This window comes from Trachypithecus francoisi, unplaced genomic scaffold (assembly GCF_009764315.1).
Source record: "Trachypithecus francoisi isolate TF-2019V2 unplaced genomic scaffold, Tfra_2.0 Lachesis_group13, whole genome shotgun sequence".
In the NCBI taxonomy this organism is placed as follows: domain Eukaryota; kingdom Metazoa; phylum Chordata; class Mammalia; order Primates; family Cercopithecidae; genus Trachypithecus; species Trachypithecus francoisi.
The window spans coordinates 9,929,378-9,943,510 of record NW_022681458.1 but is presented as its reverse complement, the minus strand read 5'-3'; the positions used below and the strand labels follow the sequence as shown (position 1 = coordinate 9,943,510).

The 14,133-nt window shown below is 51.3% G+C and overlaps 2 protein-coding genes across 3 annotated transcripts in view; one reads left to right on the top strand and one right to left on the bottom strand.

The window, feature by feature from the left end:
• Window positions 1-1,795: 1,795 nt before the first annotated feature.
• On the bottom strand, window positions 1,796-3,859 carry LOC117095255. Its single transcript, XM_033232051.1, is given in 4 exon segments — window positions 1,796-2,208; window positions 2,211-2,577; window positions 2,579-2,704; window positions 3,383-3,859. Coding segments are annotated over 4 exon segments (1,167 nt in total). The 5' UTR covers window positions 3,644-3,859.
• A 2,712-nt stretch (window positions 3,860-6,571) lies between these two features.
• The window catches only part of SPATA3 (spermatogenesis associated 3), a 13,798-nt gene continuing 6,236 nt past the window's right edge, over window positions 6,572-14,133 (top strand). For both annotated transcript variants that reach the window (XM_033229880.1, XM_033229881.1), the window contains exons 1-3: window positions 6,572-7,035; window positions 11,129-11,300; window positions 13,454-13,597. In XM_033229880.1, coding sequence (XP_033085771.1) covers window positions 6,708-7,035; window positions 11,129-11,300; window positions 13,454-13,559 — 606 coding nt within the window. In that variant the 5' untranslated portion in view covers window positions 6,572-6,707 and the 3' untranslated portion in view covers window positions 13,560-13,597. The remainder of the gene's footprint in view (window positions 7,036-11,128; window positions 11,301-13,453; window positions 13,598-14,133) is intronic.

Below are 14,133 nucleotides of genomic sequence, written 5' to 3'. Positions count from 1 at the left end.
CAAATCTGTGTTTTGGGAGTCTGGAACCTCTATTCCTTCCTGGTACTCCCCAGTTTAGGACATTTTGATAAAAGCTGGTTTATAGAAAGCAAAGAGCAAGCCCTGGTCCCAGGTAGGGCCTCCCACCTCCCCTAGTGTCAGGCCTCTGAGCCCAAGCTAAGTCATCATATCCCCTGTGACCTGCACGTATACATCCAGATGCCCCAAAGTAACTGAAGAATCACAAAAGAAGTGAATATGGCCTGTTCCTGACTTAACTGATGACAATACCTTGTGAAATTCCCTTTCCTGGCTCATCCTGGCTCAAAAGCTCACCCACTGAGCACCTTGTGACCCCCACCCCTGCCAGCCAGACAACAACCCCCTTTGACTGTAATTTTCCACTACCTACCCAAATCTTATAAAACTGCCCCACCCCTCTATCTCCCTTGGCTGACTCTCCTTTCGGACTCAGCCCGCCTGCACCCAGGTGATTAAAAAGTGTTATTGCTCACACAAAGCCTGTTTGGTGGTCTCTTCACACGGACACGAGTGAAACCTAGTAATCTCAATCTTGAGACTCCCACACTAGGGTATACCTGTGGAAAGGCCAATTCCTGTATAGTGAAGTCGGCAGGTCTGATTTATCTTGAATGAAAGTCTAGTATCCATCTTTCTTTTTCTTTCTTTTTTTTTTTTTAGACCAAGTCTGCCACAGCAGGCTGGAGTGGCAGATATCTGTAGTCCCAGTTACTTGGGAGGCTGAGGCAGGAGGATTACTTGAACCTGGGAGGTGGAGCTCACAGTGCGCCAAGATCATGCCACTGCACTCCAACAGATTTGTTTAGTTTTGTTTTGTTTTTGAGACAGAGTCTCACTCTGTCACCCAGGCTGTAGTGCAGTGGCTGTGATCTTGGCTCACTGCAACCTCTGTCTCCCCAGTTCAAGCGATTCTCCTGCCGCCTCCTCCGGAATAGCTAGGACTACAGGCGCACCACCATGCCTGAGTAATTTTTGTATTTTTAGTAGAGACGGGGGTCTCACTATGTGCTTAGACGCGTCTTGAACCCCTGGCCTCAAGCAATCCTCCCACCTCCGCCTTCCAAAGTGCTGGACTTATAGGCGTGAGCCACCGCGCCCGAGGATCCTGGAGTTTTTAGCGGGATTCTAGCTCAGAGTTTTCTGTTTGACACCCTGCTCTTCAGTCTTTAATGTTTATATTTTAAAAAATAATTTAGCATAACTTGGTAAAGCTCATTTTAAGAAAAAATAACAAAAGGGAACAGCTTTCCCCACGGTTGGGTTTCCAGTCTGTGACCCTGTGACCTGGGTCCCTCTGTGCTGCCTCCTCATGCCACTCTGCTCACCCCATGTGCTGGGCAGCAAAGGAGTTCTCTGCTTTTTGTCTTGTTTTCCTGAGGACCTTTCCTGGCGTTTTGACAGGCCGCTGGGACCCACAGAAGCCTGGAACTAAGGGGACCCAAAATCATCTCCTGCAACAGCACCCGTTTCTACTGTAATAGCGCAAGACTCCGGCGCCCAAATCACCCAGAGAGCCGACTGGACGAGCCGGGGCCCAGCCACCCAGGCCGCCACTCTTCTTCGCTGATTCTGAAGAGTTGCAGGTGCAATGAGATCTCTGGTCCATTGCTTTTTAAATGCCCGGGTGCATAAAAATTCTCCTTACTTAGAGCCTTAGGGACGAAGATTTCTCCATGGTATAAAAGGATGCACCTTTTGAAACCACAGAAGTAGAAAATGGAGAAACTGAACACAGCCAGCGTTATACCAGCGTCCAACAGCAACTCTCTATATATTAGATTTCCAAGGAATAGCGGGGCGGAGGTGCTTGGCCACGACAGGAAAAGGTAGGGCTCAGGGGTATTGTGACATGCTCCGGAGAAGGGCAGCTTTTCCCTCCCAACGGAGGCCCGAGCCCAGAGGGCGAGGGAGCCGGACCAGACATGGAGCAGCGGCCTGGGGCCCAGCCCTGCAGGGACCCGCAGGAGAGGAAGGCGGAGGCGCAGCCACAGGCTCCGGCCCAGTCTGTCGAGGGCCACGGCCAGGTGCTACTGATCCGCGAGCTCTGGAAGCAGGATGAGGACGGCCCGAGCCTGCAGAGCTTTCCGGGGGACGCCGCGGCCGATGAGCTCCCCGGGCCCTCGTCCGCCCCAGCCAGGAGCGGCCACACCAGCGCCAGCAACTGCACCGCGCGGCGGCCCAAGCGCTCGGCGACAGCTCAATGAACCGCGACGAGTGCCCGGCCACGAAGTCCAAGCGCTTCAACAAGAAGCCGCGGTGCTCCGGGCCCAAGGCCGAGGACCCGCGCGAGGCGCCTGGGGCCCCTCCTGGGGCCCCCGCCTCCGCGGCGGAGGACACAGCGTCTGGGAGCCGGGTGCCGCAGCACCCGCACGAACCCGGCGCGCAGCTGCTCCTGGTTCTGTGCCGCGCGCCGGCGCTCCTCACGCAGCTGCCTCGGCTGCAGCTGCTCCTGCAACAGCTGCGCGCCCAGGACCGACGCCCGCCCGCCGCGCTGGTAGGGATCGTGGTGCAGCCGCGGCAGGAGGAGGAGGCCGAGGCGCGCCGCCGCATGGAGGCCCTGCTCAGCCGAGTCCTCGCGCCGCACAGCCCGGCCGTCGAGGTGCACACGGCCGTGTTCTGCCCCGGCCGCCCCGAGGGCACCCTGGACATTCAGCGAGCTGGCAGCCAAGCGCACAGGGTCTCCCTGGTGGATCGGGAGACGCAGACCGATGGTGAGGGGTCGTCGCGGGGAGGGGGGAGCCCCGGGGCGGAGAACGCTCAAACAGGCAGCCCTGGACCCCGACCCTGCCGCCCCACGGGGTAGACGACAAAGCCCCGGAATCACGGCCTCTCTCCTGGCGCCTCTAGCAGTTTTGGGTACTGTTTTGGGTGGAGAAGAACTAGAGTTCCTCCCGGTGTGCTCACTGGGGCAATCTCAGCGTCAGGCGTGTTCGAATTCGGAGGGTTACGACCCCCACTCACTGGCCCCACGTACAACTTGGGGCATCGGTTCCCATGACTTGGGGTCACGCTTTTGTAAGGTATTGATGTGGGATTTTGGAGAAACGGGGCCCCCACTCCCTCCTCTCCACATCCTCCTCTCCCTTGCTTGCTTCTTAATCTTCTCCAGGGAAGAATAATAATACTAAAAGCTTGCCTCTTGTGAGTCAGGCGCTGTTCTAAGGACTTTTCACCTGGATCCTCATGGCAACCCTCTCAGGTGGAACTCCACTAGACTAGCTGGTTGACTTCAGGATTCTCCTTCGCAACCCTTGAGACCTTTCCTGTTACTGAGCCCAGGCCTGTGGCCCATGGGATTAATTTGTCAGTCTAAGGTCCCTGGGCAGTGAGCTCTTGAGGGAGCTCCAAGTCCCGTACCCACCTGCCAGCTCCACCCTGCCAGGGGCAGTAGGAGGGACTGAGGAAGTGCTCTGTGTGGCAAAGTCCAAAGCTCAGGTACCCAAGGTCTGCCACCCTCCAGCTGGTGACCAGAGCAGGCATCCTGTCTATGGACCAGTGTCCCTCCTGTGTGACGTGAAGGTGAAGGGCCGGTTGATGTCCAGGGTGCCATCCAGCTCAGAGAAGTCAGCTTCAGGACAAATGGTGACACACTTATTCTGGGTGCCCAGGACACCAGAACCATCAGAGACCTTCTGGGAGGAAATTTTCACCCCCTCAAGACCTTATTCTGACTATCTAATTTCCAATTCCCTTCCCCTACCTAGTCTGCATTTTCGCACGACTGGCACGCCTGGTTAGGAAACTCCCTTGCCCGTGGACTAGTCCAACGGTGATCCGCAGCTGAGGCCAGAGAAGTCCCAGTCCATTCTTGAAAGCAACCCCTTGGTGATGAAGCCTTGGAGGTACCTGATCCCCCACCACCCATGCCCACCTGCCCCCATCACAGCTTCCTGCTGTCGCAGCTTCCTGCTTTCTCTGTCCTCCTACCTTCACCTTCATTCAGTTCCCGCAGCTTGCATTGAGCCCCTACTCTAGAGTGTGGCCTTCTGAGGTTTCCACCATCTGGAGTTGGGGAATGAGAGGGAAGACAAAGACAGAATTAATTCTAATGCCGTTTGGAATATGACCAGCCTCATACAAAGAGGTGCCCTGGAGCTCAGCAGCGAGGAAAGGATGGCTTCCAGTTGGAGATCTCAAGATAGGTTTTTTTTTTTTTTTAAGATGGAGTCTCACTCTGTTGCCCAGGCTGGAGTGCAGTGTTGCGATCTCCACTCACTGCAACCTCCACCTCCCGGGTTCAAACAATCCTCCTGCCTTAGCCTCCTGAGTAGCTGGGGCCACAGGCATGTGCCACCATGCCCGGCTAATGTTTTGGTATTTTTAGTAGAGACGGGAGGTCTCCATGTTGGCCAGGCCGGTCTCAAACTCCTGACCTCAGGTGATCCTGTCTCAGCCTCTCAAAGTGCTGGGATTACAAGCATGAGCCACCATGCCCAGCTTAGAAAGGCTTTATGAAGAGATGGATCCACTTGAGACAGGGCTTGACCAGAAAATGTTTTGGTAGATGTGCAGAGAGGGGTGATAGAGGAGAAGGGCTTCTGAAAATGCAGGAATGTTCAGCCTGTTCATGAGACCTCTGGTGTTCACAGTTGGCTAGAGCTGGACCCAGGTAGTAGTGGTGGCTGATAAGCCCTGGGCAGTGGGCTGTGACTGTATTATGGAAGAGCCAGGTTTCCTGACTAGGAACAGGTGCTCAAGCAGAAGGCAGTGGGGCCAGGCGCAGTGGCTCATGTCTGTAATCCCAACACACGGAGGCCAAGGCAGGCAGATCAGTTGAAGTCAGGAGTTCAAGACCAGCCTGACCAACAGAGCAAAACCCTGTCTCTACTAAAATGATAAAAATTAGCCGGGCATGGTGGCGCATGTCTGTAGTCTACTCAGGAGGCTGGAACATGCCTGTAAGCTACTCGGGAGGCTGCGGCAGGAGAATCAGTTGAACCCGTGATGTGGAGGTTGCAGTGAGTCAAAATTGGGCCACTGCACTCCTGGAGACAGAGTGAGACTCTGTCTGAAAAAAAAAAAAAAAAAGAAGAAGAAGAAGAAGAAGGGAGCGGGTGCAGGGAAGACGTTCTGGCAAAGAGCTATTGAGGCGCCATTCTTCCTCATTCTTCTGGGACAACCTCTTTCCACAGGTGCCCTCTCTCTGCTTCTTGGGGCCACTCTTACTAAAGAATTCACACACATTTTTGCTGCTGCCACAGGGAAATTCCCTACTCCTCCCTAGGCCTGCCCTCTGTGCTTCCTCTGTCTTTCTACTGGAAGACAGAGACCCATTCTCTGTGCCCTGTTTGACTTCTTCTGGTAAAATGGAATATTTCTTTCATTGCTACCAAGAAGTTCCACCTATATGTGTCTGCTCCTATCTGATTCATTTACACCGTGGCACAACCAGCGGCAATTTTGACACACACACCCCTACCCCATCTCTAGGGGACATTTAGGAGTATCTGGAGACATTTTGGGTGGTCCTGGGGTAGGGGGGAGTAAAGACTGGATAAAGACCAGGGATCTGGTAAACTTCCTACAATACACAGGATGATCCCCCACAACAAAGAATTACTCAGACCAAAAATGTCAACAGGGCTGCGGTTGAAAAACACTAATTTAAACCAGGTTGAGGTTTGACTTCATGTGGCCCGAAGCCCTTTTTACCTGCCTGGGTTTGCTCTAAACCTTCCCTGGGGCAGGAGCTCCTGCACTTGCTGGTCCCACACTCACCCACCTGAGATGCACTCGCGATGAAAGTGTCTCCTGAGGTGAACACATTTTATGTTGCAGCCACAGTGTAAGCTTTAGATTGTCTTTTAAAAATACTTTTCCTTCTTCCATCCTAAAATAAAAATCACATTTAATGAACACATTAATTAATTTAGAGAGAGATTCAGTCACCTGCTTAATCCAACCAGTTGGGGTTTGGGAGATGGTCTGTGGTTGCCATCGTCGTGAGTTTGAGACAAATGTTAGTTTTCTGAACAGCTGTTATGTTCTCAAGGAAAATTATTTGCCAAACGCAAAGGTTCTTATAAAACTCAGGTCAACCCCCAAACTCCCCTCCCACAGTGGGGGAGGGCAGGCTTTGCGGGAAGTGGGAAGCTACTCTGAGATGGTAGTAGGCTCTGAGCCATGGGAGGTAAAACCTTCGAGGAAGCTGCAAATCTTCAGGAAGCTGACATGAAGATGAATGCATGGGGAGCATGGATTTTTGAGGTGTAGGAGTAGGGGGTATGTGGAAGCCAGTGACAGAGCTGAGTGTCACATCCAGGGTATCTTAGAGCAAAACAGGTGGCTCACATGGACCCAGGAACACGCCAGCAGAGAGGTGCCTGAAGGCGGTGTTCTGGTCGCAGAAGCATGAGGATCTGGCTGTCATGGGCCCCGTGGCCAGGCATCACCAGGTCTGTGAGGACCAGGGCAGCCGCTGCCCCCTGCCTAGCCTGGCAGCCTGGGATAAGGGAGAACGCCAGGCTGGCGTCTGTGGAGAAGACTGTCCCTGCAGCCCTGCCATAGGAGCCACCCTGGCTTTTATGACCTCACAGGAGGTGTGGGTCACTGTTCTCTGTAGGGCCTGGGTCCAGTTGGAGGCCAGAGCCAGGCCTCTAGGGCAGAGGGCAAACGGCCCCTCCAGGAGGGAGCCAGGAGATTACACAGCTCCATGTAGGTCCACGCTTAGGTTGGGAGGATCCACTATGAAGAAGGTCAAGAAGAAAAGGTCAGAGGCCAAACGCCACCGAGACTCCGCCTCCCAGCATGCTAGCTCCAATTCCACCTCTCAGCAGCCTAGTCCTGAATCCACACCACAGCAGCCTAGCCCTGAATCCACACCACAGCAGCCTAGCCCTGAATCCACGCCACAGCGGCCTAGCCCTGAATCCACACCACAGCAGTCCAGCCTTGAAACCACCTTCCAGCAGCCAGCATCCCAAGCCCTTCCAGCACCCGAAATCTGCCGCTCCTCTTGCTGCCTGTTATCTCCAGATGCTAACATGAAGGCAGCCCCTCAATCCAGGAAAGCAGGTGGGCTGTCTTCTAGCTTCAGCAGTTCCAGCCTTCCTGCTGATGGAGTTCCAGGTCATCCCAGAGGCTGGTTCTTGTAGGATAGTGATGCATGGTTAAAGTGTATCCTGGAGCTGTGTTGTAGAGTGTGAAGGTTTTTGTTTTTGTTTCTACCCAAGAGACCAGGATTCCTGGGTTTTGTTATTTCTCATCATCCTGAGTCTCATTGAAGACAGCCACACATACATATAAACATTTAACTTGGTTCTATAGTAATACTTGCTCACTAGGAATCAGCAGTGCCATGCAACTGCTAAAAAATAAAAACCAAGGATGCATTAATAGAAGCATATGGTTTAGAATAAGGGGGGTGATGATACTACTTTATTCTGTCCTCATCAAGCTATCATTTTGGGCTGTAAAAGATGCCTGACTGGCCGGGCGCAGTGGCTCAAGCCTGTAATCCCAGCACTTTGGGAAGCCGAGACGGGCGGATCACGAGGTCAGGAGATCGAGACCATCCTGGCTAACACGGTGAAACCCCGTCTCTACTACAAAGTACAAAAAACTAGCCGGGCGAGGTGGCGGGTGCCTGTGGTCCCAGCTACTCGGGAGGCTGAGGCAGGAGAATGGCATCAACCCGGGAGGCGGAGCTTGCAGTGAGCTGAGATCCGGCCACTGCACTCCAGCCTGGGCGACAGAGCGGGACTCCGTCTTAAGAAAAAAAAGATGCCTGACAAACTAGTCCAAGGAAGATAGTCCAGGTTGATGGAGGATGAGAGGGATCAGGGAGGCCATTTACTGTATGACAGCCGATTGAAGGAATTGGAGGATGTCTGTCTGTCAGGTGGAAGATGTGAATAGACTTGTTCCTTATTGTCTAAGGGCCTGATATGGTTTGGCTGTGTCCACACCCAGATCTCATCTTGAATTCCCAGTGTTGTGGGAAGGACCCAGTGGGAAGTGATTGAATCATGGGGGCAGGTCTTTTCTGTGGTGTTCTCCTGATACTGAGTAAGTCTCATGAGATCTAATGGTTTTTAAAAAGGGAGTTTCCCTGCACAAACTCTCTTCTCTTGTCTGCCACCACATGAGATGTGCCTTTCACCTTCCACCATGATTATGAGGCCTCCCCAGTCACGTGGAACTGTAAGTCCAACAAACCTCTTTCCTTTGTAAATTGCCCAGTCTCAGATATGTCTTTATCAGCAGTGTGAAAACAGACACATACAGGCCCAGGGATAGGATAGCCAGACAAAATACAAGACTCTTAGTTAAATTTTAATTTTAGTAAACAACAAATAATATTTTTAGTATGTGTGTCCCAAATATTGCGTGGGCATCCTATATTTTTATTTGCTAAATTAACAACCTTACCCATGGAAGACATTAGCGACAGACAGACTTTGGCTCAACATAAAAAACTTCCCAACAATAAGCTCTGTCTGAAAATGGAACGGCTATCAGGAAAAGTGGTTCCCCATCTTTTTGGGAGCCAGTGTCTGAATAAGCACTGGATGGTGTAGAGGGAATTCAAGTGGAGTTCAGGAGGTGGGCTAGTTTATACTGCTAACAATAATGGTGGTAGCAAACTAACATTATCACTAAGCATTTACTGTGTACCTAGCATTCAGCTCAGGTGTCTTAATTTTCACATGTGACAATCCTATAAAAGTTCTTCCATATCATCTCCATTTTATAGATGGGGAAACTGAGGCTCATAGGAGTCAAACAAGTTGCTCCTGAGCAGAGGCTGGTAGCCCTGAGAAGGGAAACTCGTTCTATTCTGACTCCAGAACCCTCACTCTAAACCACAGCACTGACCTTTCCATTCCAAGAGGCCTAGGAGTCTCCACAAGAGGAGGAACATCTTTGTCCGAGCAGCTCCTGGATCTGCCGTGAGCCAGTGCCCATGGCTCCACAGCCTTGAACAGGCCACACTCCCTGGGCCACAGTTTACCCCCCGGGATTGTGTGAGCATAAAAGGAAGAAGAGATGGAGATGAGAGTGCTAAATGCAAGGCATGCCACGCCAGTGATCCTTCCATGGCCAGAAATCAATCCCTTCTTGGCGTATGATATTGATTTTGAGCACCATACTATATGTTGTAAAGACTGTGATCATCAGCCACTGAGAGAAACATTTCCGGGTTATGGTCTTCAGAACTAGTAGAAAGCAAAACTTTCCATTCCTAAGTCTTTTAATGATCACATGTAACTCACACTCCAAGAGGAATGTGGCCCATTGAAGAGGCAAAGCAAGAAAGCAAGAAATGGTGGTGGCTTGCCAGTGGTTACAGTGGACACCCTTTACTTCTTCCAAAGGAGTTCTCTGCAGTAGGAAGGAATGTTGGAGATGCAGGATAAGGGCCTGCGAGTAAAGCATGCCATTTTCTAAAATCCAAGCCTTTTTGTGTGCAGAAATACTGTAGCTCAAGAAAATGCCAGTCTTCCACTAGGATGGGTATAATCAGAAGGATGGCCAATAACAAGTGTTGGTGAGGATGTAGAGAAGCTGGAATCCTCATACACTGTAGGTGGGAATGTAAAATGGTGCAGCTGCTGTGGAAACAGTCTGGTGGTTCCTCAGAGGAACATGAAGTTACCTTATGACCCAGCAATTCCACTTCTTGGTATATATCCAAGAGAATTCGAAGCATATTATTAGTATATTAGAAGCACACCAAAACTTGTACACAAATGCTCAAAGCAGCAGCATTTGTAATAGCCAAAAAGTGGGAACAACCCAAATGTCCATCAGCTGATGAATGGATAAACAAAACGTGGTATGAAATACCACAGTACAATGAATATGGTGAAATACTATTTGACAATAAAAAGAGACAACGTCCTGATACATGGGACAACATGGATGAACCTTATAGACATTTGGCTAAGTAAAAAAATCCAGTCTCCCAAAAACTCACACATTGAATGATTCTATTTACATGAAATGTTCAGAATAAGCAAATGTATTGCCAGGAACTGGGGGAACTGGGAGAATGGGGGGCAATTGCTCATGGAGATGGGGTTTCTTTTTGGGGAAATGAAGATGTTCTGAAATTAGTGGTGATGGCCACAAAACTTTGTGAATATACTAAAAACCACTGAGTGCTCTAAAAGGGTGAATTTTATTGCCTGAGAATGATGTCTCAATTTAAAAACTTTTCTGTAACTAAAAAAAGAGACAAGTCTTGCCTTTAGAATCCCCTCTCCTCATTCCGGGAAAGTACGTGTCATGGGCAAGTCTAAGCAGAAAGTGTACCGAGTCTACCAGGTTCACTCTCCATTTCACGCAGCTTAGGGTCAGAAGAATCTGTAGCTCTGTCAAGAAGCCACAGGGCTACAGATAGGAAACAGGAGGGAATAATCCAGCCAGAAATTATCTTGCCCAACCACAGAGGGTATCATCTACATTCTGCTGGGATCCATACCAGAGGAGGACAGAAACAGAAGATAAGATCGGGACTGGAAACTGGAGCTGTGGTTGTCTTCTGGATGGATCAGTATGCTCTAGATCAATGGAACGTGGCAGCTCCAATTCCAGGAATCTCAGTGCAGCCTCTCCTGGGGTGGGCAGTCACCTGAAATTCCATTTTCACTGAATTAAACGTGAGACAGCCTGAGTGGAGAAAGCCAACTTCTGCAATCTACTCCCCAGAAGAGCATATCCCTTAAATTATCTGAGCCTCAGTTTCCTTATTTGTAAAACAAGAGCAACAGTATCCCCTTTACAGGATTACTGTGAAATTAAATGAGATGGGCATGCTAAGTCCAAAGCATCCTGAAGGCGTAAGCCATGACACCATCAGCACCACCTCCATCATCATCATCGTTGTTGCTACTCCCAGGTAGCACCAGTATAAAACAGCCATTTTCCCATGCAGTCAGTCTTTGCTTCCGTTTGTTTAGAGAACATTTTGTGGGAGAACTGCCTTCCTTGGATAGTTCATTCCCAAATCCTCAATGATGCCTTGGAAAAAATCCAGGGTTTGCCCTGGTAATCCTGCAGCTGCTGCTGTTTTGGGGGACCTTCTCAGACTGTGTTCCAGGCTCCCCTGCCCCCACCTCCCAGGGCAGGTACCTCCCTCACCTCTCTCCTTCTGTCCCCACAGGGCCTCTGACTCGCGCCGGCCCACATTCCTGCTCCTGTGCCACTTGCCCCTGCAGCTCTGCTTGCTGGCGTCGTCTGGGGCTGTGCCATAGCCGTATCTTCGATGTCCTTCTGCCTCGGGACTGGCAGATGGCGCCAGGGAGAGGACTCCCCAACCTGCTCACCTTCTACAGGTTCCAAGCGTGAGGGGCTGGAACCTCAGGGCACACAGTTCCCAGGGCCAGGCTCTGCCCCCAGACCTTATTAGCAATCCTGTATCATTTCCTCTTGGGAATCCCAGGCCGAAGGAAAGCCTTTTCCTCTTTCCTTTGGCCACTTTCTGGACGTTGACAGGCAGAGCCCTTTCTGACCGCCCCCACCCCCTGGGGTACCCACTCCACCCGTACAGAGAGGTGCCAGTTTTCTTCCTCACTGGGATTTGCCTCCTCGCTGGCTTCCTTTTCATTTTCTCCAGAGATGCCCTCCCCTCCTCAGAACACTCTCCCTCTCAGCCCTTCATAGATTCCGAGTCGCTCAGAGGCTTTGTGTTTAAACGCTGTTTGGCTGTGCACCTCCGTGGCCCCTCAGTGGCCTGTGTCGTAGGCTGGGGCCTTAGGTTCCTGATCTGCCTGTGAATGTCGCCTAGAATGTAATGATAAAAAACTACCTGTAACTCATATGCCTCCTCCACACAATAGCAAGACCTCAGCCCCCTTCAGAGTGTGCTGGGCTCTTTCTGGGGGTCCCCATAGGCGACATGTGCCCCCAGGCTGGTCTGTTGGTGGCAGCCCCCATGACATCACCCATAGTATCTGTCCTTCCTTCCTCTTCCCACAAAGCCACCAGGAGCAGTGTCATGGCTGCCACTGCCCTCATAGGAAGACCCTACCCCTGCCGGGAACAGACTGGAGATGTTCCCGTCTTTGGCGCTGCTAGGTTACATGCATGGGCTGGGAGAGGGGTTGCCATCTGCCCCACCTGAGAGCCTCTCAGATCTCAATGATAGAGGCCCTTCCACTTGGCGACTTCATACCCCAACCCCAGGAGCTGAGCCCCCCCAACCCCCATCCTCATCCTGTTCCACTTCCCATCCTCTTCCCTACCCAATCCCCTCTCCTTTCTGGAGCTGAAAAACTCCATCTCTCCTACCTATGGAGAGAAGCAAATAGATACTGGGGCATGTGGGGAAAACATGCTTAGAGCCAGAAATACTCCACCACCCAGTAAGCCTCGTCAAGGAAAGGTCTGCCTGCCACCGTTAGCCACACCCCGCCCATACGCCTAGTACTTCCATCCATCCATGGCCAAATTGTGCCATGGGTTCTTATCGTTTTAAAACCAGCAAGTGTTATTGAGCGAAACTTACTATGCAGAAGATATGGGGTACTGTGAGGGAAACCAGAACAGGGAACTTTACCCCTAAAATTGTTGCAGTCTGCATGGAGAGCTAAGACCCGTGCATTTAGAAACCAAGATGCAAGATGCAAAGAGCCGTGTGTCCTCTGGGAGAGGCTCCAACAGGAACCTCTGAAAGGTTCCAACAGGAACAGGCTCCAACAGGAACCTCTGAAAGGTTCCTGTCAGCAGCATGTGAGCGGAGTCCAAAAGGATCTTGAAGCCCTCTCTGGCTTAAGATGAAACGCGGGAGCAATCTAGGTGCAGGAAAAGGCCAACACAAGGCTCAGAATCAGGAAAGTGAGCACGAAGGGACAGCGACCATGTCTGGTCAGGACAAGGCATACAGTTTTAATGCTGTTCCGATTTTAGCACCTGCATGCTTTTCTCAACAGAGTGTGATGTTGGCTTTTGGCTTTCAATCCACATTCACATTAAACAAGAATCCTTATTTTTGTAGGATTTTTATCAAAATGGGTGTTGCATTTTTTGAATGCCCTCCTCACAATTATTGCCTTAATCATCTGTTTTCCTTGCCTTTGTGTGGGTGTAATATATTATTTCCCAAGGTTCCTTTCTCTCAGTGGAGTCAAGTGATAGAACCTACCTCATAGGGTTGTTGTGAGGCTTGAAGAAGACACTGGGTGTGAGGTGTTTAGCACAAGGCCTGGCTCACAGCAGACTTGACCACCTTCCTAACCTGGTCCCCCTCTGAGTGTTCAGGGCAGCTGGCATCCCAGGCCAGCTCACCCTCCGATCCTCAGGGATCTCTCGGCAGGGACTTTTTGGAAGGGTGGGAAGAATTAAATGTTCTTTTAAAAGGAGTTTGGAGAGGGGGAAGATGGGTATTCCTGCAATCCTGAGAGGGCCACTTAATTTCCACTTTCTCCTGCTTGTAGAGAGGCACCGAAGCCCAGCTTCTCACCACCCTCACTTTTGCTTTGTTCTACAGAAAACCTTCAAGAAAACCCTTCAGTCATCGTAACACGTGTCCTCCAAGCCCTCGGAACTGTGGCTGTGGCTCTGGGGGCTCTAGGAGCTGCCTACTACATCACTGAATCCTTGTGAACAAGTCCCTAGGCCCACGGTCCGGCAGGTATGTGGAGCGCTCTATCCCTTTGAATGGAGGTGGTCTTTTCAGGTGGAGCAAGCCCCAGCCTCTCAAGAGAAGCTTGACAGTGGAGTGACTCCCTCCTGGCCTCAGAGTCAGCCAACATGGCCCTCTAGGGAAGACCTGATGTTCTCAGATGCTAGACTCATTATTATAATCATCTGAACAGAGCCCCCACCTCCACTGCCCTGGGATGGTTTCCCTGGTCCCGGACCCCGGAAGCAGAGGAAATGGGAGGGATGGGGGCAAAGGTTCCTACTCATCTCGGACCTTTCTCCCTGCCTTGAAAGCTTGTCTCCTACCCAGTCCTACCGGTCCGTCACCCATAAAGCCCCCTTCTCCCATGAAACCTTTCTGCATCTTCCCAACTTCAATGATGTCTTCCATCTTCTCAACCCCTGTCCTCTCCACCTGTGCCTCCTGTGTTGTGGATGATGCTGTTGTTTGCCTGTGGCCTATCTCCCAGCTGTCCTGCAAGATCCCTGAGGGCAAGGGGCATGACTCACACAGCCATCTTCCCT